The sequence below is a fragment of the Urocitellus parryii genome, chromosome 2, assembly GCF_045843805.1.
Source record: "Urocitellus parryii isolate mUroPar1 chromosome 2, mUroPar1.hap1, whole genome shotgun sequence".
Classification (NCBI taxonomy): Eukaryota; Metazoa; Chordata; class Mammalia; order Rodentia; family Sciuridae; genus Urocitellus; species Urocitellus parryii.
The window spans coordinates 99,565,196-99,591,807 of record NC_135532.1 but is presented as its reverse complement, the minus strand read 5'-3'; the positions used below and the strand labels follow the sequence as shown (position 1 = coordinate 99,591,807).

Here is a 26,612-nt window from a genome sequence, read left to right as displayed (position 1 = left end):
TCAATTAGCTGCCAGATACATGAGTGGGTGAGTCTTCCAACAATTCCAAGCCTTAGCCCTGAAGGTGCTCCAGATGGATTTGCATGGACCCGAAATGTACATGCACCTCCCTACCAACTCTGCTCCCATTTCAGGTTCGTGAGCAAAATAAGTCACTGGTGTGCTAAGCCACTGAAGTCCGGGGTGATTTGTTACACAGCGTTAGAACATGCTTGTTTCTTCTCCATTGGTTCAGCCTCCAGTGTGGGGCCATGTTGGAGCAATCACCCCATCGCTGATTCAACGACTGACTATGAATGAACGGTCCTTTGATCGGCAGCCACAGCTATTGCTTGGTGGCTTTGGTGATGAGTGTTGCCTGCTCTTGGGGTATCACCCTGAAGTCCTGGCCCAGAAGGCTTCACCCTTTCTTTGATGGTACCTCCCCCTGGGCCTCCTGCTCTCAGTCTCCCCAGCCATCCCACTGAACCTCTTGGTCTGAGGCAGATCCTGCTCCCCAGTGCAGGCTCAGTCAGTTTCCATTCCCTGGACACCAGCACCGGGGCCCTCCCCACTCACTCCTCCTTTGTGTGGCTCCTAAAGAAATGGGCCTGGCCTCTCTGGGGCATATTCTGACAGTAATCTTTAACAGGTCTCCCAACCAAAAGGCATTCAGGGGCCTCCCACCTCCGCGCTGCAGGTTGGTTGGGAGTCAAAAGTCTTCATCAATGCCAGAAAAGACATCTGGATGCATGTGACAGCGTCTTCCCCTTCCCTGCCCAGAAGTGTCTCCCTGGAGGACAGTAGCCTCAGCCTCAGAAAATGATATCCCATTTTATCTGTAACTGTCTAGGAAGAGAGCGGGCTGGGAGGGCAGTGGCGCTGGCAAAAGGCATCTGTATGAATCACACAGGGATACGGGGCCACCAAGGGGCTCTTCATCTCTGTGATTCACACAAATGCCAATGGCCTCTGTTGGATCCATTCAGTTTATTCATCCAACAGGTATTTACTGAGGCCCTTTCTCCTCCATGACATCCTCCCTCTGAGGAGTCCAAAGGCCCTGTGTTTGTCTCTCCTTTGTGTTTTTGGTACCCAGGACTGAACTCAGGGGCACTTGACCATGCAGCCGCATCCCCAGCCCTATTTTGTATTTTATTTAGAGAAAGGGTCTCACTGATTTGCTGAGTGCCTCGCCTTTGCCGAGTCTGGCTTTGAACTCGTGATCCTCCTGCCTCAGCCTCCCGAGCTGCTGGGATTATAGGTGTGCGCCACCGTGCCCGGCCTTTGTTCTCTCCTTTTTAGCAACAAATCACTGCTAACCTTGCTGATAACTCCAACATGCACCCACATTGATCCAGGTGGTGTCTGAATAGTGGGTCATCCTCACAGGTCGCTTCTCCCCAGGCTTAAATCTCCCTGAGTTGTCCCTGAGTCGCTCTTACCCTGAGGAAAGAATCCAAAGCACCATTCTCCATGAACTCAGTGATGATCATGACAGGCCGACTCTTGGTGACGACACCCTCCAGGCGAATGATGTTGGGATGGTCAAACTGGCCCATGATGCTCGCCTCGCTCAGGAAGTCCCGACGCTGCTTCTCCGAGTACCCGGCCTTCAGGGTCTTGATGGCCACATAGATTTCCCTCTTGCCTGGCAGTTTCAAGCGCCCCTTGTACACTTCTCCAAACTCTCCTGCAACCAAGAGAATGCAATTAGTGTCCTCTTCCTTCTCAGTCTGTGGAACAAGGGGGCAGCATCTTATCAACAGCCATGCCGCTCAACATGGAATTGTGATTCAAGTGGCAGAAATTGAAATAGTGTTCTCTCATTGTATCTAGGCTGTCTCGGCTCTAATCAGTTCACTGCAAAACACAAAAGGAATATTAAAATACGTTCCTCATGTTGGTTCTTAGACATAGTTGGAGAAACTAAAGTGGAATTTCAGAATACTTGTGTTTGTTTTTTCCCCCACACTTAATTTTTTCCATCCGTGTCCCCAGCTGAGTAATTGAAATGAGATGGTCAGTTTTCCTCTGACAGAATCCTAATTTATTTTTAGCAGGGCCTGGTGCAGGGGATGGGGTGTGTGTTTGGGTACTGTAGTCCTCGGGATGAGATCCATACTGTCTATGTTCCTCCACTGCTGTGAGATCATTTGGGTCTATTGGGTTCTCCAGACAGTGGACATGAACAAGTTAGGAAAGGAAGAAGTTTCTTTGTGAAAGATCAAAGGAGAAGGAAGCAGGATTGGGCAGGGAGAGCCTAGATCATAATGCAGATGTGCCCTGTGCAGACCTAACAGACTCTCAGCCAACTTAACCAGGGGTTCTGCAGCAAAGAGCTCATGTTCCAGAACTAGCTAGGCCCTAACAGCTTCCCCTAGGCTCAGCCACTGGCTGGGGGCTACCTGGAAGAACCAGACCTATGGAGGAAAGATGAGGTTGACCCTGTAGACAGCCAAGGCACTGCAGCCAGAGGCTGTCAGCTATCCGCACTCCTGGCCTCCAAATGGCAACTGATTTCTCCTAGAGGGTTTGTGTTACACACTTTCATTGGGGCCCCAGCATTTAAACACTTCTGCAGTAAAATCACCAAGAGTAAAAATGATTCAGGTGACACTATGTCACAGCTGCCTTAAAAAGAAAATCTGTTGAATCTTGCTTAATGTGCTCTCAAAAGTTATTCTATGATTTCCCTTGGTTTTGTAACTTCCAGATCTTTCATGGGAAGCAGTTAAGTATCCACTTGTAATCGCATCGCTGAAATGTGTGTCAAAGGCCTGTCAAGGAAAGCAGGGTTTTTTCTGCTGGGAAAACTTTATTATTTTTTTTCATTTTCAATTTCTGGAAGAAAATAATAGAGCAAACTGTGAGCAATCAGAAAAATTACTGGCCGCATTAGAAAGGCAAGTTCCCATCACCTGTGTGATTTAGCTGGGAGTTCCTTTTGTTTCCTATTACCAAAAAGATTGGAAGGAAACTGCTAGACTTTTATAAAACTGCTCCAGAGTCTACTGAACTTGACAGAATAATGGGCTGGAGTAGATGCTGGCTTAAGTACCATTAGGAAGATTTCAACCCAGACCTCACGCTGAGATGGATATCATTTGTAACACTGGTTTGGACATTGAGTCACATGCTGCTTTGGTGAATTGCTGGAGGTCAGACTGGGACTCCTAGGTTCACTGCTTATACGGCACATCCGCTGGAGTGCCTGGTAGGTGGCGTGTCACAGGCGTTATTATTTATTTGGCCAGTCTTGGATTATAAACTGCTGAGACTTGACCACTGCTTTAACTCAAAGTAGAAATATCAGCTTTTAAATTTGTATGTCCAAGTATCTTCAATGCAGCCGCATTTTCCATTGTCACACAAAAAGGGACTAAGCCAGGGAATGCTGCAAAATAGCACACTCATTGGCTGACTGATGGGTGATAAACTGTGGACTTCCAAAGATGCCCACATTCTGTTGTTAAGTGAAGAAGAAATGTAAGTATACAAAGTGATATGCACCCTGATCCCATTTGAGATTGTGTGTGTGTGTGTGTGTATGCAAAGAAACACAGGAAAATCCATAGCAAATTTATTTGAAACTTCAAATTATTTTTTAATAATGATTATAGTAGAAGGATGGGGATGAGAGGGGAAGGTAGAAATTAGGAAACTTGATATAGTTACTTTTGTAGGGTTCAGATTGTTATAATAAGCATGACTTTGGTAGTTAAAATGCACAAAATTTAAAGAAAATTGCTGAACACCAGGTGGCTATCACATGAATATATGTATATGTCTCTATATGGGTCTGTGTGTATATGTAGTAAACCTCCATGGAACCTATCCCTGGGAAAATTTGACCTAATGTATTTTCAATAATTATGAACTGAATGAATAGAAATTGCATGTTTAATAACTTTACTATTGAATACTATTGGTTAGTATTTCTTTCTTGTTGTCTGAATAATGACTTTTCTTTAGGAAGAATGTATAGGTGAGAGCTGAGGGGAAGAGTATGTTAATTCTTCTTGGAAGAGATAGTACACCAATAGGTATTTATTGACCACCTACTATGTGCTAGGTATTTTGCATGTCTTGTCCCATTCAATCCTCACAATATTCCTGCTACTAGGGTATAATTATTCACATTTCTCTAATAAAAAAATTAATAAAGAGACACAAAGAAATCAAGCCCCAAGCCACACAGCTGTGACTCAGAGCCAAGGCTGTGGTTCATGCTGGTCTCTTTTCTTATCATTCTGTCTCTAGATAAGAAGTTTCAGTTCAGGGACCATTATGTCCCAAAGGAACAAGTCCACACAGTTCATATATAGTGACTAATCACAGCAACTCAGTTCCCAGGTAGAAATAAACAGAGAAAGTGAGACTGTTTCAAAGACAGATGTGATTCACCTAAAGTCCTGCCTAGAAGTTAGGTAGGATCAGAGTATTAAGGAATCCGAATATTCATCAATTTATAAACACCTGTACCTAGAGTGGGGAAGAATGCTTTGGATGAATGATGTCCCCCCACAACATACACATAAACAACCTAGTTGAGAAATTCTGTTCTGATCAGTGATTCTCAAAGTCATCTAGCCCCTGCAAGCACTGGGGGTGTTTGACAGAATACAGAGGGCTGGGTCTCACCTCAAGATTTTAAGTAATTGGTCTGCGTGCAGCCTGGTCATTGACAGATTTAAAAGCTACTCGCAAGATCAGCCACATAATTTGCAGTGCTTGGTGCAAAGTAAAAATGCAGGGCTCCTTGTTCAGAAATTATGAAGAATTGAAAGACTGACAGAATAACATTAAACAAAGTGTGGGCCTTTCTGAACCCAGGGCCAGGGCTGGCTGCCCAGGTGAACCTGAGGTGCAGCCAAAGCTGAGACCCATGGTCTAAGCCAACCAAGCATATTTCAAATGAATTATTGAAACTGCCCAAAGCCCCCAGGTTCTGGGAATTTACCTCTATGCCTTTGAATACTTTTAAAGGCAGAACTTACATACAGACTGCCTTGCAGTGTACAGGGACCGACACATAGTGTGGGCTTTATCAATATGAATTGAGAGAAAGAAGAAAAGAAGGAAGAAAAATAGACAAGGAGGGTGTGTCTTTGAAAAGTTGTGTCTTCATAGAATGTGGTAGATCAAATTACTTTTCTGACAAGTGTGATTTCATTGACCTTTATGGTAATCTGGTCACAAGTGCCATCCTTCTTATAGGTTAGCTTTCAAGCACATCTTTTGCAAGGGACTCATCATAAAAATTATAAAACAAAACCATGCTCTTGTTGGGCAGGCTAAGTGGGCTTTGTCATTGGTGACTCTTGATGGTCATAGGGTCACCTTAGAACCAGCTGCTTTGCAATGGCTTAAAGAATAGTAATTCTATAAAATTAGTTCCTTTCCTGCCTGGCAAAGAAATGATTTTTTATTCTCCAAGCCAGCAGATTGTCAACACACCAACTGCATAGAAGTCACTCAATACCTGTGTCTCTCTCGGAAGCTGTGTTTGCCTGTGCCAATTAAGTGGCCACTGCGCACAGTTGGGAGGGAATCACCCATGGTGCACAGAGGAGCAGGCTCCACGTGGACTGCCGACCACACCTGGGGCAATGACTTTGCCTGGGTCCTTCACTTCTCCAGGAGACTCAGCTCTCTCATCACTTTAGAGTAAAAAGAAGCAAGAAACCATCTTGTCTTGTTTAGCTGGGTGTAGAGAAGCCCATGGGAAAGTGTTGTCTAAATGACAAAACTGTTCAAGACACTTGTGGTGGTGACTAAGAAAAGACGAAACACATAGGGAAGGGTAGTGCATCGTGTGTGTTTGTGTGTGTGTGTGTGTGTGTGTGTGTGTGTGTGTGTGTGTGTGATAAGGAAGGGAAACAGGAAAAGCAGGTTTCTGTAGCCTTGTGAGTAAAGTTGCTGATCTAAGATCCAGTGCTCTTTTGACAGAAGCACTGGGAAGTCCCTTTGCCAGGTACTTGGGCACAGAGGATGTCCCAAGGTAAAACCAGGATGATAATTTCTGGAGTTTCTGGCCCTTTGGTACTTTCAAAGTCTCCTAGGGAGGTGGGAATCAATGGGTATATTTGTGTTATTAATAAGAAAAAAAAATTGGGGGTCACTTAGGATCTAAGAAATTGCTGTCACCTGTAATATTTGCCTTTAGCTTCATAATTCTAGCTTCAAGAAACTTTCATTGCTTTTTTTTTTTTTATTGGCAATTGGTGAACTTTATTGCCGGGCTTTTCAATTGCTTCAGCACCATTCATTGCTTTTTGATAACTGTAATTGGGGCCAGAACTTGACCCCCTATGGTGCCTTGATTTGGCATGATTTGGACTCTTAAAATCTTTCCTTTCATATGAACTCCCTATCATGGCTCTAATTTTTCATTTTTTAAAAAATAAAATGATTAATACCTAAAAATAATTTCAATAAATCAAGCATTAACTTTACATTTAAAATAGATGCTTATAGTGGTGGTTGATTCTCTTCAGGGAGATTCTCACTCGCAGAGAATGCAGCCAGCCTAATTTTGGTCTGGGTGGACTTTGAATTGGCATGCATCTTTGCACCTGACCCTGGGTTCTCTCCCATAGCTGAACATGGAGCTGGTTAGGGAATAGCTCTGACATCAAGCCAGTCAGGGACACTCAGCAGTGGTTCTCAAAGTGTGGTCCACGCTAGGAAGCTAGCAGCTAGGAACTTGTTAGAAAATGCAGTTCTCCCAGGTGTGGGTGGTGCACACGTGTAATCCCAGCGGCTCTGGAGGTTGAGGCAGGAGGATCCCAAGTTCAAGGAAAGCCTCAGCAATTTAGCAAGGCCCTAAGCAACTTAGTGAACTGAGACTCTGTCTCAAAATTAAAAAATAAAAAGGACTGGGGATGTGGCTCAGTGGTTGAGTACCCCTGGTTTAATCCCTGGTACTGGAAAAAAAAAAAAAGAAAGAAAGAAAGAAAGAAAAAGAAAATGCTGTCCTGAGCCCCAGTAGACCTGCTGGATTGGAAGCTTGGTAGGTGGGGCCCTTGGGTCTGGGCTTGAACCTGCTTCCTCTTGAGTCTAACGTCTGGCTCAAGTTTGAAACCAGTGCCCTCGGGACTTCCAGCTTCTATGATTGTCCTCCCACACAGCTGCTGAGATTATCCTCTACGAGTTTCAACTCCTTGCCAATACCTCTTTCCAACCTTCCTTAACAAAATGAGGAAGAGAGAGAAAGTGGTTCAGCTATGTTCAATGCCTCAACTATTATATATAAAATCAGAAGGAAAGAATTTTCAATTTTTGAAAATGAAACATCCAACCTGCCAGCAGGTATTTTGAGCAGTAGCTTTTGGCTCTGTGCAGCATGAATCTAAACACAATTGCTCTCCCTCCCTTCCCCCCCCTCTCTCTCTCTCTCTCTCTCTCTCTCTCTCTCTCTCTCTCTCTCTCTCTCTCTCCAGCATTTTGAAGTCACAAACTGCCTTGGGGGGGAAAAAAAGGAAACCAGAGTTTCGAGTTACTAATTCAGGCTCACACCAGATATGGAACTTTTAAAGAATACATTTAAACAAGGTTTTTAAGAATGATGTTTAGCTGGGGCTGGGGATGTGGCTCAAGTGGTGGCGCGCTCGCCTGGCATGCCGGGTTCATCCTCAGCACCACATACAAACAAAGATGCTGTACCCACCAATTACTAAATAATAAATATTAAAAAAAAAGAAAAAAAAAAGAATGATGTTTAGCAAGTTTGAATCCACTAGCCGGTGCAAGAAGATTAGGGCTAAGCCTTTGATAGTACGACCTTGACACACATTCCATCAGCTCCTGACCTGCCTGGAGGACAGACATCACTAATTGATCACCACCGCCTTCATCCTTCCAGCCAAGTTCCCCAGATGCCCACTAACCAGGCTATTGGAGTAGGTCGACCTGGGAGGACACCTGGTTGTTAGCCATGATGGCTGTCCATCTTTTTCCTCCTCTTAGCTCTTTACAGTGCTACCATATGGGGATAATGAATTCTAAGGCAGTATCATAATTCCCAGCAAGGAGGCTTGGGTATTCCAAACTGCTCAACAGAGTTCAGCATCAAAAGCAAGGACTGTGTATTTAGCTGCTCTTTTCCACGGCAACCAAAGTGGCAGTGAGTGTAGGGGTTAACTTTCATCAGATCCAGAGCAGCTACATCCGGGTTTAAATTTTAGCTGTATCATTAACTTGAGCGGCAGAACGCCCTTTAGAGCAAGCTATCCTCTGAATGTTGATCTACTCGCCAGTTAAAAAAAAAAAAAATACACATACACACAAACATAAACTCAGACACGTGGGGATACCACGAGGGTTAAACGAAATGATGCCAATGAAGTACGCAGGGTCTTACAAGGCACACAGAGAGGGCCCAGCACAGGCTGGCTGATTTCAGCACTTTAATTATCATTTCTGGAGATATTGATATGATTTCTTATTCCAGAACAACCAAGCTGTCTGTCTTCACTCTGAATGACCCTAGGAGAAGCAGGCTGGCAGGTGACTTTTGTACCCCATATTCCCTAAGGAAACCCATCCTCTTCAAGGAAAGACCTGCTGGGCCTTTGCTGACCTCCAATGGTGACTCTGCTCCCACCTCTGGACATAGCACACATTCCTTCATCCCAACTGTCCTTTCCCAGCCCTTTCATTGCAAGCCCCCTTGTCCCTCGTGATCAGCCCAGGTGGAGGTTCTGAACTGGTAGCTGCTTGAGTCAGAGGAGGAGAATGTATTCGTTAATTAATAAATTCTGGTGACACCTCTATGTACTTGACAGTCATGATCAGGCTGCTGCATACAGTGATACGGGTCGCACCCTGCACAACACAGGAGTGTCATACCGTAGGGACCAATCTCACACACACAGCCCTGGTTTATTCTCTGGGTAGATCTGCTGATCCTACTGCTCAAAATTAATCAGTGCATTGAAGCTGGACTTTCAGGTGATTCCTCAGTCAGACTTATGGGAACAATGAGCTAATATTTTCTGAAGACATGAGGGTGGACTCTTAGCCTCTCTAATGATAATGCAATCGACACTATTATCCACTGACTTTCCTTTCCTCACTGGGCCACTTTTGGAGCACCAAACAACTCATGACCACAGTCCATCTCTCTAGCCTCTCTGCCTTCTCTCAAACTACCTAGCTATCCAGATTTTTGTTTCTGCTATAGTTTCCTCTTAAGGAATTGTTTTCACACCATATACAACATGTATTTAATTGAGCAACTAAGCCACACAGGTAGGCCAGGTCCCAGATTAAGAAAAATACCTACGTTCTCTTGCTTCTTGGGAACCTTGACCTCATAAGGAAAGGTGGACATTAAGCAAATAATTGCATAAGGGTCAGTGAAGAAGTCTTCAGTTTTCTTGGTGGGTGCCAAGTCTGGCTCACAATTCCTAATTTTTATTCCTTTGTTCAACATCCTCCATAACTTTAGGAGACACTTGGGCAATTGATGAGCTTCTTCAGTCTCATAGATTCTAGATTTTTCTTCAGTGGCCTCACTCACATGCACAATGGTCACTCTCCACACCCTGGGTGCCAGGAAGCCTTCCTCTGCCTTCAAATTGCCTCCATGCCACCTGTCCCTGTTGATTCTAGTCACTGACCCCACTAGTCTCTCTATTCGCCCTGTTGGGTGCCCCCCAGTTTGACCTCAGTGTAGCCTCCATCCTTGATCCCAACAGCCACCCCAGACGCTCTTCCTCACACCCAAGCTAAGCCCCAAGACAGATCCCTGGACATAGAAGAGTTTGCTCACCCTTCCTATCACCTTCTCCTGACCCAGCCCAGAATGTATCCTATTGGGCTCCCCATACCCCATCCTATTTCCCACGCTGCTCTGAAATCTGTTTTCCGCAGGATAAAATGCACACCACAGCTTCCAGGCCTCTAGGCCAACCTGATTCTTCAGAAAACTCCTCCCCAGCAACCTTCTCTCTTCCTTCTGAGCCCATCCTCAGGAGCCGCTCACGTCCCCCTGCCCTGAGTCCTCCCTTCCATCAAGTCTCTTTTCCCCTCTCCAGGGCTATGTGTTCTCTGGGCCCCTCACCTCAGTCTCAGTCTCTCCCCTCAACTCGTGATGAGTGTGTGACCATCTGTGTGCTGGATGTGCCTGGCAGGGACTGTTCGGCATCAGGGTACTTTTCCAGCACCCATCAAGGTCACAGGCACAGATGCAACGTCTAATGAATGAGGAGCTTCTCAAAGTCCAAACGGATTCCCTCCTACAGCAAACACCGCTCTCTTCTCTGATTCCATATGCAGGAGGCACAAGCCTCTGTAACCTCTCTAAAGTAACTGCACAGTCAAGAGGGCAGAGACCTGCTGGTAAGTGCTCAGCTACCAGCCCTCCAGAATCTGTCGCACCTGCCAATTCCCATGGTGTAAATACTTCTGCCCTGGCTGATGTAGAGCCCCAGCACGCCCCTGGACAGGGGCCTGGCCAGAGATACACACAACAGCCGTCACAGGTGTGCCTTCCTCCTTGAACCATTTCATTTTCCTTTTCTGTCACTAACCTATATTTTTTTTCCTAATGCATCTCACAAAAACTTGTTTTCTTCTATTAATTTTCAACCTTTGTGGAGCTTTCCTGATCCCCCTGCTCCTCCTAGAACAAGCAGCTGAACTCTGCCCTGTGTGCAGAAGCCTGTGCTGTGGATTCCTGACTGTTTACCACTGAGGCCACCAGACCTAGGAGGGGCAGAGCTCTTTGTTCATTTGTGGGACCTCACATGAGGGAGTAAGAAATATCCAGTAAAAGTTTGTTGAGAGAAGGTGAGCAGAAAGAAGGGAGGAAGGAAGGAGAGGGAAGGGAAGCAAGAATAAATGACATCTGATTCTTCCATTTTTTTTTGGGGGGGGGGTTCTGTTTTGTTTTGTTTTTTCATAATACCACCAAGTTTTTACCCCCGTTCCAAATCTTCCAGGTGGCTGATCGCCCATTACGTTGTATAAATCTTATCTTGGGGGAAAAAAATATTCTCTTACTTGACCTTGGCACCAGCTCTATCAGTGGAGCTGGTCTCAGGGAGGCCGGATGTGGGGGAGGGGAGAGCCATGGCAGAGGGATGGATTCCAGCCAAGGGTGTCTGGCGTTCAAATCGCATCAGGTTATGCACCATGGGTTCCCGTCGGTGGGGGATTCGCTCTGGGAAGGTTCTGGATCACAGGGAGCTGGGGCTGTGGTGGAGGGTGGTCAGCAGCAACTGAGCACAGGTATTCACGCCACGCTGCTAGGTGTCATATAAATTGCTCAATGCATCGCTCCACAATGCCAAGCGAGCCACGGAGAGGACGGACCGCCTTTGAGCACTATGCACTAACACCACAGTGCTGGTAGATGCTACAGGCACAAATGGAAGGTGCAGGATGGAGCAGGACCATCAATTGTCCCTTCAGGGACATCCAGCCTTTAGTGAGCTCACCCCAAATTGAAGCTCCCTGCAGGGCCATAAAGTGAGAGGGCTCTTCACTCCTCCCTGACAAAGGCAGGAAGGGGCTGGCGTGGGGGATGAAATGCGGTCCTGAGCACATCACCCCTAAGCACATGACATAAATAACAACATTAAAATCACTGGCACCATTACCACCAGCCATAACAACAATTAATAACGCGGGCAAACAGAGCGCAGGGCTGAAAAACCACCTCCCCAAACACTCTTTCAAGTTTACTAGAGAAATCTGAGCCCCTCAGAGGAATCCAATTTATCTGCTATGCAGCCTTCCAAGGCATGATCCTTAAATATGTCAACGTCTAAGGAGGAAGAGAGAATCATCTGCGCAGAAGTGAAGGTCGTGGTTCAGCAGCAGAGTTAATGACAGTCCGCGGGAAAGGCGTATAGACTCCTGTGGTTCAGATTCTGGTCAGTGGCTGGAACTCCTGAGTGGGTGATGTGTCCTGACAGAGTCCCAGCACCCACCACAGTGAGGCTGAAGAAAGCACAGAGTCCCAGACCAAACTCCTCAAGGGGGAGACTGGAGCATGAAAATGGTGGCCTAATGGGGCAGGCTTTGAAATGTGACTTCCAATTTCACAGATGGCTTTTTGACCCCTCAGTGCATTAAGAGAGGCAGTGAGTCGAAGAATGGTAATAGTCCCCCTAAAGATAATTTATATGAAGTGTCTGTCGACGTCTTTGCCTAAATATATTTGGCTGGGTTGAAATATTGTTGGGAAATGCCACTCTTTGGTTTTTCCAAAGAGTGATATGAATATAAAACCCTGTGGACTCAAGAGCACGTTAGTGAAGAGAGCCTGAAGGATGGCTAATGACCAGGAGGAGAAAGAAAAGACAAAGAATGCTGTAGAAGAAAATAAAAGCAAGGGACGGGGACAGGAATCAAATATATTTTTTTAAGAAGATTTCTAAGAGATTGCAAAGAAAATTATTTGTAATCATGTTTTGAGATGTTTTATATCATTTACACTAATAAGGTGTCATAAGTCCGTTCAACAAGGAATCCATTAAAGAAAGATGAGTATTCTAGATCAGTCTTTGGGTCTGATTTCCTGAGAGCAGCTCAGCACTGTTAGTTCTATGCTGGGCTGGGTTCCTTTTCCAATGCATGGTCTGGCTCCAAAGGCAGGAGCCCAGGAAAAGGAGGGAACTCCAAATAGGCAAGAATATCCTGGTCCTAAGCCACTGAGGAATCATGGTGGGTGAGTGGGATACTAGATTGGGCTTCTAAGACTTTTTATTTCTTTCCGAGTCATCTTGACCGAGTATCCTACATCTCTCTCTCATCTGCGTTTGGTGGTCCGTTTCTGGAGCTATTTCTGAATTTTTTCAAAATGAAAGCTTCTCTCCACCACCAGGTAAGCTCAGCCACTGTGATCAAGGCCCCTGAAAGATTTTAAGTGATGTTCTCTCTCTGTCCTAGATATACACATTGTCGAACGGTCCCGATTCATCTTCTGAGGAGAAAGGTAGAAGCGCTCTTCCCAACGGGATGACTTTTGAAGCTGAAAGAAAACACCTACCGTGGTGGGAAGAAGACGTTGGGACACCAAGAGGGCAGAGGCGAGGGGAGGGGAGAGCCATACCTGCTCCGATGACCTCTTCGATTTTCACAAAAGATACATCGATCTCCTTGGCAAACTCCCGGACAGCTTCGTTGGGGTCCTCGTAAGTGAAGGGGTCAATGTAGATCTTCATCCCTGGGGAGCCTTATTGGAGGAGATAAGTAGGTTAACATCCCAAAGAGGACAGGGTCGTCACTAAGACACTGCTGATGTCCCCAGTGCCAGGGGCGTTCCTGAGAAGGCCTCTTTTCTCTAGGCCAGGCTGCAGCCTGCCACTGTCCCCACCTCGTGTCTAGCCGGACCTCCCCGTCTCCCTTCCCTCCGGTCCACTCTAGCCTGGATCTCTGTCCTTTACTTCTCCTCCATGTTTTCTTCCCTTTCTGAGCTCTCGATGAAATGTGGAACAGATGACTTATAAATGACAGATTGGGACCAGTTCCCACACCGGGCGCTCACAGAAGGCAAAGAAGCTGATTGATGCCAACCAAATGCATTAGCGGAAAAGTGGTGGTAAAATGGTAGGGTAGATATCAATATTTATCAACTTGACAACTTCCCTGAGTGGAGGCCACAGTTAAGGTTATAACTGACGGCTGTGGTCCAGGGCCACAAGAGGGATGAGGATGGATTTTTAAAAACAGAAAGAAATTGCTGTTAGAAAACCCTCAAGATGGAAGGGCCGAGACAGTACACCCAGAAGAGAAAATGGGAAGAGAGAAGCTTAGAAAATACTAATCGAGGAAAAGAGCAAAGTCTACATAGAAAAAATGGGGTGGAATGAAAGAAAAATGGTAATTGAAACCCCCCTGCCTTCAGACACACTGAAGTATGAAAAACGAATAAAATGGTAGATGAGAAATACATAAAGGAATATAGACCTTGTCACTGATGTATACAGTGGCAAGATAGATAGGCATGCTTGGGGACAAAATAGAGAATCGTCATTGCAGAGAAAAACATTCAAAGAGTAGAGGAGAGGGGACAAAAAAAAAAGTAAATGGAACCCAAGAAACAAATGGATTCGTTCCCAATGTCATTTTTCAACGTGTTTTATGTATCATTAAGCGAAGTATAGAAATTGTGGTGGTGGTGGGCGGTGGGAGGGTGGGGACTCTGGAAGCCAATATGACATAGCAGAGTGTCGCATCCTGGGGAAGAGATTTCCTGCCAGCTGCTGCTGTGTCATGAGGGAGTCGGGTCAGCAGGGGCAGGCGAGTCTGAAGAAGCCACACTGCTCCATCCCCATGGTGGAGACCCCAGGAGGAGGCTAGACCACAAGGTTCCATGAGCTCATCACAGTGCCTCACCCATCCTGGCCCAAACTTTTCAGTGTATTCTCTAGTGTCTCCTAGACCTTCACCTATACTCTAGTTCTGACATTTTCCTTCTGAAAAGCCTCTGATAGCTCTCCAAACTCATGTTGAGTTAGCCGGTGCAGTGGTGCACACCAGTAATCCCAGCCACTTGGGAGGCTGAGGTAGGAGGATCACAAGTTCAAGTCCATCTTGGCAACTTAGACCTTGTTTCAAAATAAAAATAAAAAAGGCTGGGAACGTAGTCAGTGGTAGAGTGCCCAGCACTGAAAATAAAGAAGTAGATAATGTTCCCTTTTCACCTAATCACTCAAGGATTTGAAGTCCAAATACAACAGGGGAAAAAAAATTGAGGGGAGGTTTTTAAAAACCAAATAGAAGGGCTGTGGTGTAGCTCAGTGGTAGGGTGCTTTCTGAGTATGTGAAAGGCCCTGGGTTCAATCCCTAGTAACACACACACACACACACACACACACACACACACACACACAACATGAGTTAAAGCCCAATACAGCCAGGTGCCCTGTCCAGGAGAAGGGCTGCTCTGGAAAGCTGGTCTACTGATAGTCGTTAAGTAAAATCACTCCTGGCATGCAGGATGGCTTGTTTCAGAGTGGTAAACACCATTCTAGAATGTTCCTGGGAGGCCTGGGGAATGACACTGGAATGCACCAACTAAAATTTGGACAAACCAGCCTCAGTAACTTAGCAACTTAGACCCTCAGCAATTTAGGGACATGCTGTCTCAAAATAAAAGTATCTGGGAATGTAGCTCAGGGGTTAGAGTGCCCCTTGGTTTAATTCCCAGTACCCAACAAACAAATAAACAAAATCCCCCCAAAACAAAAAGAACGAATGGAACCAGATTGAAAGTGTGTAAAGATCCCCGATCAGTATCTCAAGGCTGCTTCAAGTTCACTTTGGGTCCCCCGGAAACAATCCTTGAGATAAGGTTTTGAAAGCCATTTGCTTATCTGAGAAGTGATTCCAGGAAGTCCCTGAGGGGAGAAAGGAATGAAGCAAGGTAAGAGGCAGAACTGAGGCGTGTCCCTAAGACACTGGTCACTGTGGTCCCTGAAATAGGCTTCACCTCCCTGGGGAAGTTCTGAAGCCAGTATAGGTGTGCAGAAGCTTCAGAGTTGGCCCGACCTGAGGACCAAAGCAGTTGAGGGATTTCCATACCGATTCCCATAAATCACTGGTCAGGGGCCACCTGGCCTGCTGTGCAAGGGGGTGGGAGGCTCCAGGACCAGAGGAAGCAGCCAGGCAAAGAAACCAGATGGCTACAGGTGGAAGCCAGCCAGTGGGCACTGGAGGGGTGAGGGTGGTTGACCATGCAATAGCAGACACATTCAAAATGCAACAGGGACAGCAGGTCAGCGTCAACAAGCTGTCACTTCTCCCTGGTTCTGTGCCACATGAGAAGAGGGAAAGAGCCAGGTGCTCGGGCCCTAGGTGAATCAGGTCTCCAAAACAATTTTGCTAGCCCTGCACGCCACACTAGTCTATATCCATATCTTAGAACGATTTTTCTCCTCTGCCAGTGAGGGAAGGGATGCCTCCCTCCCAGGGTGGCTGTGAAATCGAAGACCCTATTGCAAGCAGCAGGCCCAGCACCGTGCCTGACATATGGTGATGACTCCTTGACGAATAGACTCATTACCGTTATCAGTAAATTGTTCTAGGAAGCCATTGGGGAGGTGGGAAGAGGGAGCGAGGTGGGGGGTGGGCAGTGGGGGGGGGGATGTAAGCCGATTAGGGTTATATTAGTTACTTTAAAAATAACTACCTTGTTATTTTAGATCAAGGGCTTTTAAAGATGTATGCTAAGCTGTCCTACAGGAGCTCTTCCACAGAAACTAATTAAACAATCTAGAATGTGCTGTAATGGATGGTCTGCAAGTAAAGACATATATGAGGATGAATGGGAAGGGATTCTGTGTTAATGAGCTTTACGGATATTGGCCCTAGCCAGTGTGGGGAAGGAGCTATTCCCAGAAGGGAGAGGGCTCATATCTTGATGGCGCCTCTATGCTGGAGGCCAGTAATGTGGGACTGAGTGCCACCCAATGGGAGACAGTTCACTCTGTGATGATGGGTGTAGTTCGCTCACAAAGAGAGTCTGCTACCTTGCTGGCTTGCAGAATCAAGGGGGTGGGTGAATGTGTGTGTGTGTGTGTGTGTGTGCGCGCGCGCGCGCGCGCGCGCGTGAGCATGCATGTGTGCGGGTGTGTGTGCATATGTGGAAGGTCATGGCTGCTGTTCTAGGACCTGTAGCTTTGGTCATCACTGAGGCCTTTCATCGAAAGCTAAGGAAGCTTCTGGAAGCCCCAGGAGTGGTGATGCAATGCAATGTCATCAAAAACAAACATCCTAACTGCCACCTCTATGAGGTAGTTGGAATCAATCCTTATTTTCCTTAAAATCGAAGACAGGATCGCACGGAGGAAGGGAAACTGGAAAAGTGAAGTCGAGGTCTAGCACGTGGCTCCTCTCAGGATTTTTCTCCTAAGGCTCTGGCCCAGCTCTCTGGCTGGGGGCAGGGTCTGTGTGCACTCTACATCAGGAGACGGATTTGGCTGAGCACGTGCATGTCATGGTATGGTCCCCCCAGCACCCACCTCATCACAGAATAACACGCCTCCCCAGACCTCTCTCCCACAGTACAGCTAGCCTTTCTCAAGTCCCAGAAGATGGTGAGGGGAAAAAAAATGCCTTTAGCTAGGCGGAACAGGTCATTTGTCTTTTGGTTCATTTTGTGTTTCTGCATAAATCCCGCATCAGCCTGTTCCTGCTCCCACTTGCCAGTGAGCAGTTTTTAATTATCAGGAAAATGGTATTTAGTGTAATGAATCACCAGACAGTGAACAAGGAATCCGAGTCAGCTGCGGAGCCGAGCTCAGCCAAACACGGGGAGACGGGACTCAGAAGATGTTCTCAGAGTGCGAATGTTGGGGAAATATTACCAGTGGCAATAACGATGATATCAGAGGTTCTCTATCTCCACAGTGCAAGTCATTTTATGAAATCTGGACAATATTTCACATTATTTTATTATTAATATGAATATCGTTGACATTTGTAATAGTTTACAGTTTTTTTTTTATCATCGTTCACATATTTTTCACTCAAGAGTGGTATGTGTAGATTTAAATGTTTGATTGTTAGTGTCTCTTGAGACAGGAAAAAAAATAAACTTACTTTGCAATCTCTCAGTTTACTAATTTCTATTAAAAGATCTAATTGCAGACATGCTCATTCTTTGACCTCAGAACCAACTTACTGTGGCTGGGGTCGAAGCTTATATTGCCTCACGCCTTAAAGGTCCATCCTTATCCTTGGAGAACTGAGAGATCTTAAACGTGAACCAAGGCTTTACATATTTTAGGCTCGGGGAGAATGACGTAGCCACTGTCTGCACCTTCTTGCAGGGTAGGAAGCCGAAGAAACTTCTGGCCACTGTCAGAGGCCCTGCCTCTGTAGATCAGAATGCTCTCAAAAAGAAATGGCTGGACAAACACTGGGGAGACAAAAAGTCACATATGGGCAATTTGAAAAATCAGTAAGGCCCTTTACAAGTGCCAGGGCCTCAGAGAAAAGCAGAGGAAACTGGGAAAGGACCAGTTCTAAACAGAAGGTGATATTTGGAAACTAAACGCTCAAGGGAGGAAGCTGCTCCCATACAGGCATCTTGTGCCTTCAAAAAGTACAAAATCAGTACCGTGGACATCTTGTGGGTCAGTGGACACTACGTTGACCCGGAGGCTTCAGGGGTGCCAGAAAGAGTCAGATGGCCACCAGCTGGTAGAGGATTCCTAGAATCCCACAGGATGGTTTCAGAGAAAGCGTACCTTAGGTTGGTTTCAGTCATTAATATCTTTGTGTCCCAGGGGGTTTTGACAGTCATGGGGAAGTGGGGAAAGTGTTCTCCTTGTTCCTCATTCTAGATCCAAGGCTGACTTTGCTATCTTTGTGACTCACCTAAATGGGCCCAGATGCCTAAGCATAAGAAAAGAGCTGTTTAGGGATCTACACATGAAAGACAGACCCAGGGAGGGATTTCCTCCCATCCTCTGCCTCAGTACACTGAGCATCCCTCTTTTTTCCCCATACTGACCAGGCACCCAACCAGCATGGTGCCTGCAACTGTGGAAGCTACAGGAAAACAAGGCACTTGACCTCTGAAGGCCACAGTCAGGCACAGCTCAGTGCCACATAGCCTTGAATCAGGAGCCTGCTCCTGGGAATGGATTGCAAGCACCACGGAGACTAGAGATGGCGGAAGGCTACGGTTGCAGTCTTTGGTTTCAGAATTCTACACGCACCGGGTCTTGGACTGAGCTTGGAAGGACGTGGTACGTGATCCTGCAAAATAGAAGCTTGGAGTGTCGTGAGGCACAGCTCAGAGTGAGGCCTGCCGCTTGCATGGATGAGGAAAATGAGACTGGCCTTTGGAGGTAGAGGGCGGGGGCCAAGGAGGGGAAACAGCTGATGGACTAGTGTTCAAGGGCCTGATTACCAAACAAAGGCGTTAGGATTGACACCACTGGACACTCAGAGCTGAGGGCTGTTCCATCAGTAGGAGAGGAGTAGGGCATGGGGGAGCTCTTTTTGCTGGCAGGCTGCAACATTTGCATGTATGATTGTGGGGAAGGGGCTGTAGACTGAGAAAATGACCATGAGGTTGTTATGGTAATTAATTAAGGTGTAAGATGACAGAGTGTTCCACCACAGTGCTGCGATGAGAACCACAGAGAACCGCAAGAGAAAATTCCAAGGAAGAGTTGATAGCACTGGCTGAGTAATTGGAGGTGAGGAATTAGGGACAAGACGAATCCTAATCAATTCCCCAACTTGTAGAATCAGGTGTTGCTAGTAACTAGGTAATGGGCGTTGGGAAAGGAACTCTACTGTCAGGGGACTTTGGTGCGTGCAGTTTTAGACTTGGAATGTGCAAAAAAAAAAAAATGTGCAGGTGCCTAGAAGTTGGTCAGAAAACTCAGACCGGAAATAGCTGGGAGAGCAGCACTGGAGTTGTGGGTTTGGTGTCATAGAGAAGGACTGACGATGGGGCCCTTGAGTGGAGTAAATCTAATAGTAGAGACTGATGAGCACTGGAAACAGTTTGCCCCTCTGACCTCTGAAGGCCACAGGACAACAGGTGGCTGTCATTTTCTATGAAAGAGCAGAAATCATGGGCTTTGGCTGAGCTTTGGCTTGAGGAAGAATCAAGGGAGCCTCAGGTGGGCAACACGGCTGGATGGAGCTGCCGTGGATCTGAGGGAGATCTTCCCGCCATGTTCTGCTTGGGGACTTTACCACATTTTTGTAAAATTTGTCCCTAAAAACACCATCATTGCTAAATACCTGTCTCCTAAAGAAAAAAGTGGGCCACAGATGCTCCCTATTGAGGAAAGTTTAAAAATAAAAAAAGTTTAACATCTCCCTGGGCATCAGTGACCAGGACAGGCGGGCTCTCTGGTTCTGGACCATTGAGGGCCTATAGGGAACCCAAGGACAACACTAATAATCTCAGGACTAAAAGAGTTAACACAGCTGCTAGAGGCTCTGGCTTGGAGCCAGCAGCAGACACATGGGTGAATCTAGGTTGTTAAATTTATTTGACATTTAATAAGTACCCACTGTAAACTCAGGCACCTTTTGCATCAGGGAGCTCTTCCGCATGTCCCCACAGGTCCTCATTTACTTATGATCAGTTATAAATGCTCCTGCCAGGAGAGGAAGCCCAAATGGCCACAGTCAGTCTCCTTCCTTCAGGCGCATACCTGTCCTGCATATTGTGATTTTCTGTGGGTGGGTTGCTACGCTCTCTGCAGTCCTGAAATGCACCCACCATGCCAAATCAAGAAGCTGGGTGTGCAATTTTGGTAGTAGGAATGTTTCTGGATGTAATTCCATTCAATCTCTCACCTCAAGCAGAAATCCTCTTTACAAAACCCTTTACCCAAAGTCTCTGACCAAATAAGAACAGAGAACTCATTCCCCACAAAGCAGACAGTCTCTCTTGCACACTGCTCCAGTGAAGGGACAGCATTCTGACACTGAATCAAACTCAGCCTACTTTAATCTTTCACCTGATGGCTCCATTTAACCTTTCACCTGATGGCTCCATTTAACCTTTCACCTGATGGCTCCATTTAACCTTTCACCTGATGGCTCCGTTTAACCTCAAGAGGCATAACATCTCCTTCCTTTGCCATGATGGCCATATGTAGGATGATGACCTCCAGATCCTGCCTGGGTATCTTCAGCGCCAAACACTGGCATGTCTTTTCAGTAACAGATGAGAACTTGCTACTCCTCCAAAAGTACTTGTCACTCCTCTGGATAGGTACTCTGCTCACCATGTCCTTCTTGCAGTGGGGTCCTCAGAACAGAGACCATCACTTTAAATGTGTTCTTACCAGCACAGAAGATATGATGTCTGTGGGTCACCTCTTCTGAAAGGAACTATGATTGGGACCACAGAGGCAGGCAGACCTGAGTTTAAAACCTTGTTTTGCAAATCAATAATTCCAGATTACCTGTCCTCTCTGAGGCTTTGTTTCTTCATATGCAAAACCTACCACCTGGCTGTTAAAAGGATCAAACTAGTTAATACATGTAAAGAATTTAATACTACAGCGAGGGCTCAACACTAGTGGCTACTAGTAGTATTATTCTTCATTAGTAATAGCACTGATATTAAGCATCTGGTCCACTGCAGAAATTTTTTTTGCACACACAAAAATAGAAAATCAGGTCTCCTCCTATTCATACTGCTTCATTTTTGTTCTCACCTAAACAGTAGGTTCCAGATTTATCCTGCTAACGTTTTGTCTTGCAGATTTCAAATTAGCATTCAAAGCTGTTGGAGAGTTCTGAATTTTGATTCTGTCTTTTATGGTGTTAGTTATGCTCTCCAATGTTACCTACAAACTCCATCAGCATCCTTGTGCTTGCACCCGACTGATGAAGTTCAAAAAACAATCAAACAAACAAATGATTGAATAAGGACAAGGACTAGAATAACACTAGGGACTTTCCTCCTGGCTGAGAGTCACTAACTCACTTTCTTTTGGTACAAAGACAAACTCTGTATCCACTTAACAGTGCTTTCCCTTAATATGTTTGTCAAAATAAAAATTTATTACATCTATAATTCCTCTCAAATTTGCCAAATGCATAACCCTAATCAGTGAGAAGAGGTCCCCATAATTTTTCATAATGAGTCTTTGTTGGTTCCAAATGACCACTGAATTCATGTTTAAATGTCCAGCTCCATTGTGCTTCACATTCCCTTCAAGAGTCTGATGGAATCATGCTCGCATTCCTATGATCTCTATACCCTGCTTTCTTGGCCTACCTGAAAATGAGGGTGTTTTCCAATCTCACTTCCTTGGGCATATGCCCCACGTGTTTGTGCTTTTCTCAAAACCGAACAATAGCAGTTCTGTGATTTTATCTGCAATTGCCTATACAGAGAGGTGAATCTGCTAGGGAGGCTTCTTGAAAGCTCTTGATCCCTTAATCAGCCCTCATCTTCCTCTCTCCCCAGCCCCCACACCTCATCCAATTCAGAAATCAGGGAACTATCAACCACTATAAAATATGTGGTGACCCAAGCACCATAGGTACCTGTTTGTTTTTCCCAAACATAGAATCCATCATAAACTTTCTAGATTCCCAAGTCCACCCTGGCCCACTTGGATTATCCCATTCAGGTAATTTTGAATCAACCAGTACTTTCTGAGAACTGGCCTACAGAAACTATGAGAACACTCTGTCTGCCTCTTCCTGTACTTGGGAAGCCCATACTCTCTTCCACCCACTCTTGAACATGACCTACTAGTACATAGTAGACCCTCCATTGGAGTATCTGGTGCCATATGCAATTCATTCTCTTCTCAGCCTTCCTTCTGGATAATATCTTTCCATCCAAATCCAAATTTCTCCTTTAAAATCCTATTCACCAAGCTCCAGACTCTGAGGCAGGACATAAACCAGTGTCTGGAAACTATGTTATGCTCTCAAGTTTACCAGATCTGCCACACCTTGACTGGTGAGTGGGTAATCATCTGCAAACATTTCTGTTGTGTTCTGTTTCACCCTCTGCAGCAGTTAAAAAAGAGGGTCTGGGAAGACAGGGGCCACCAGCCCCTCCTAGAATGGTTATGGAGGTGAGACATATTTAAGGGGGCTAGTAGAATAAAGTTCCCAATGCAGGACACAGAGGAGGCCTCCCACAGCCCATCACTCCTAACCCTACCTTGGCCAGGTCTCACCTCCATCTGAGCTTTGGGTTGCTCTTTTGCTCTTTGTGTGCTGAGCCTCTCCTGCCCCCCAGCTCCTTTGATGGTGATTCACCAGTAGCAACAGCGTTAGTCAGGGAGACAGATGTTCACAGGAGAAAATGCCTGAATGCAATTCAGGGCACAACTCTGTGAGATTGAGGACCCAGATGTAAAGAGAAGCCAGGTGTCAGGGGTTCGATGAAAAGAGAATAGTTACACAAATAGAGGGAAAGGACATTTATAAATGAGGCAGACTTCCAAGGTAGCCAAGGCAGTGAACTCAGGCCTTCGAAGAACTTGGCATCCACTCACATCCCAGGGACAATGTGCTGTGCCTTAGCTGTCCTCACTGGGTCGGCCAGGACCCAAGACTGCAGACTAGGGACTGGTATTTCCATGGACACTGGAATTAAGGAAACCTTCTGCTGGCCTCAGAGGTGATGAGTCCCCCAAAAGGTGGCTTTGAGGATTTGGAATCATATCTCTGTGTACCACGCAGTGCACTTTTGTGTCACCACATGGTGGCTCAGCAGAGCCACTCCTCAAGAGCAGGAGAATGGGCAGATCTCAGGCTGATGATGCTGAAAGGGCACCAGACTCTACCCTTGTATGCTTGGGGACTCTCTGCACTCTACTTCAGCGGGTGGCACCAGGGCTTAGCCTATACATCTGTAGAAAGAGAGCTCTGGCCCAAGGGCACTCTTGGATATCACTAGACTTCAAAATGAGATTCCTCCGTTTGAACACAACCGACATCACCATCTCTAAAGGTTTCATCCAAAGGGTTCCCAGGATGCCAGATCTGAAACAGACCTCGGAGTGCTCATCATGGCAAATCGTTGGCCCCGAGGGGGTGGGGAGGTGATGTCAGAAGCCAGAGGTGGAGGCTGGGAAGTAGGAGAAGCAGAGAGCCTTTGGGGCAGTCCTGAGGCTCTCTGGTGGCGCGCATCCCCTGAGAATCAGATACACCAACGTTTCTGCCTTCCGAAAAGGGGAATTGGTAAAGAGTAGCAGGAGCTGGGCGTGGGCCTTCAGAAAGGGCCCAGTTTGTCATGCTGATTGTGAGGGCTGGCCTGAGCCACCCTAGGACAGTAGCCAGGCTCCCAGCCAGCACCATCCTTCAGCTCCCCCCAGCAAGGACTGCTCTGCACTGCAGCCCAGTTGCCTGGGGCTTGCTCTTCTCCAAAGCCCTGGCAGGGTCTGGATATCTAGAGAGTGCCCTTCCGAATAGGGAAGCTAAGGCCCTGCCTGGAAGCACCACCACTCAGGTCAGCCTAAGAGAAGGCCCCTGAGTCTGCAGTGAGGCAGAGTCACGACACAGGAAAGGAGAGACACAGAAACCAGTGACCAGAGAAGCCCGGAGAGACGTGGGGGTGGGGGACAGGTAAAGCGTAGCAGGAGCTGGGCGTGGGGCTTCAGAAAGGGCCACATGATGCTGATTGTGAGAGCTGTCCTGAGCTACCCCAAGACAGGCTCCTGAGCCAGCACCATCCTTTAGCTCCTCCCAGCAAGGACTGATCTGCACTGCAGTCCAGTTGCCTGGGGCTTGCTCTTCTCCAAAGCCCTGGCAGGGTCTGGATATCTAGAGAGTTCCCTTTGTACAGCCTGAGACAGCACTAGCCACACTAGAACCTAAGCTTCTTTGCATTTCAGCTGCTGCTGGGAGCACGCCAGTACCACTCCTGTCCACCTCTGGGTGAACTTAGGGAAGAAAAGCAATCTGGTTCGTGAGAACTTTGGCCTTGGAGTCCATTTTTTCCTCCCAAAAGAACACCCAGTGAGGGTGGGCTTCATGTGTGTGTATGTGTCTATGACATCTGCCTGTCATGCTTTCACCCCCTGAGTGACCAGGTGAAAAGGATCTGTGCATTGCAACAGGGGGACGGAGGTGAGATGCTGCTTCCACAGCAGAGTCCAAAGTGCTGTAGGGACAGATTTCTGAGAGCATTTGTGGTTGTTTAGAAACAGAATGTGTCTGTGCAAGACTCTAAGGGTAGCATGTCTAGAGGCTGGAGAGGGGCCCAACTGACCTCATAGGACCTGTTTTGTAATATTTACAGAGAGGAGGAACAATTATGGCACGGAACTTTTATGTTGTGCATTGGTGAAAAGCAATTTCAGTTACACAAAATTTTTTAAACCCAAGTTTTAAAAAGAGAGAACGGTAGGATAACGTGTGAGGGAAACTTTTAAAGGCACTGTTTAAAAAGAAAACCCTTGGGAGAGATCCCAGCACTTTGGCCTCTTGGGCTCTGCTATCTTTAATTCTCTGCATTCACATTCTATGGCTTATCTTTGAATTTGGTTAACACATTCCCCAGCTGCTCAATTGGATAAGATAAGGCAGAAGATGTTAATAGAGAATCCTCCATCTTTTCCCACTGAGTCTGATTTCAGGATTCATTGACTTGCTAAACCCAATCTTTTCCTAGTGTCCTGTATGAGCTTATTAATGCAGAAGGTAATCTACCCATCAGGCATCCAGTAAGTTCCCACAAAGGCAGAGGGACCTGCAGAGGGAGTTGGTCTTGTGGGCCCTGGGGGTTGCTAGGGGACTTGCCACTGGTCCAGCCAATCTGGCTACCAGGACCTTGTAAGCAGCAGCCTGCCAGGAGCCAGGCAGTGGGTGTGTGCTCTCTACTCACCTCGGCCTGTGCTGTAATGCTGCAGTTTATCGCTGTACACAGCCTCTTTGCTGTAAGCTCGTTTCCTGTGGATACAGAGAAGACAGACTCAGACTCTCTCAGGAAGGACATACTGCTGAGAGCCATAGCCGAGTCCGAATGACGCATGGCATTTTTTGCCAGAACGGAGTGGTTGAGAAGTGATGCCAGCAAGCCATTGAGATGATAATGGTTATGTTAAGCTGTGTATATTAGACCCCTGCTGTCCACCTCGGCCTGCTACTTTGGAGCTCTCTCGGGGATTCCCGGAGAGTTCCCATTGGTTGGGGAAGTGCCCTAGGAGGGATTTCTGGTTGCTAGTTCCTGGAGGAGCCCCATGTCATTCGGGGAGAGTTCCCGGGAGTGTGTGTTGAGTGTACTGGTGGAGTTCAGAAATAAAGTTTGTTCCTGCTTCAGTGGCTCGTGATTTGTGCCCAGCCAGACTGCGGCAACACACCAAGGCCTCCTATCTGGATAGGGTTCACCCCGAGCATCTCTTGGGATTAGAGAGTGGGTGACCCCCACTTTAAGATTTCATGCCTGCCCTGGTCGACCACCACTCATTTCTGCAGACGGGCAGGTCTGCCTCCAAGTCAAGGTCTTACGGAAGCCTGGCAGGGCTGTGGGCACCCGTCCAAGAGCAGAAGCGATGAAAACTCTGAGCAGTGCTCAGGATGCACTGCAGAACCACTCAGGAGGGAGCCAACACTAGGGCTTTGCAGGCAGTATCTAGGCTAACCACCCAAGGCAGTAGCAAACTCCATGAAAAATTCACAAGGCCTTCAGGGTCTATCCTGGGGCAGAACTCAGACTTCCTCCTTCCTCCTCCCTGCTCTCCTGCCTGCCTGCCTGCCTTCTGCCTGCTGCTGAGGACCCGAGCTCTCCAGCTACAGGATGGGCTGTGATGCTCCAGTGGGTCAAATGCAATTTTGTAACTGTCACTCCGAAAAGCCGAGGTGTGCAAGGGGGGAGCCAAAAGTCTTGGCTAAAATGAGGTTTGAAGATGGTTGCTGTTTACTGGAGCCTCATCCAGCTCCAGAGAGGATTTTATCCCAGGCACAAAGAAAAATAATCTGGAGAAATCTAGGTTGCCCATGGATTGGAGGGGACAGCATGCAAGAGGGACAGGTGGCCAGCAGGCAGGAGTGGGGGACCTACCTGCTGCAGACGATGGAGATGGCCACCAAGGACACGACGAACACCACCCCGGCTGCAGCCGAGCCAGCGATCAGGGGCAGCTGCTCCCTCAGCTCCGACTTGTAGTCATCTAGGTAAGAGAGTGACATTAGGATCCTCCCCATGTGTTCCTTGCCTACTG

General features: G+C 46.8%; 1 protein-coding gene across 1 annotated transcript in view; it reads right to left on the bottom strand.

The window, feature by feature from the left end:
* Ephb1 (EPH receptor B1) overlaps positions 1 to 26,612 on the bottom strand; it is a 417,904-nt gene that overhangs the window by 50,961 nt on the left and 340,331 nt on the right. The window contains exons 8-11 of the mRNA XM_077793624.1: positions 26,453 to 26,561; positions 25,277 to 25,341; positions 13,046 to 13,168; positions 1,425 to 1,672 (exon numbers count right to left, since the gene is read on the bottom strand). Of these exons, the coding sequence (XP_077649750.1) occupies positions 1,425 to 1,672; positions 13,046 to 13,168; positions 25,277 to 25,341; positions 26,453 to 26,561 (545 nt within the window). The remainder of the gene's footprint in view (positions 1 to 1,424; positions 1,673 to 13,045; positions 13,169 to 25,276; positions 25,342 to 26,452; positions 26,562 to 26,612) is intronic.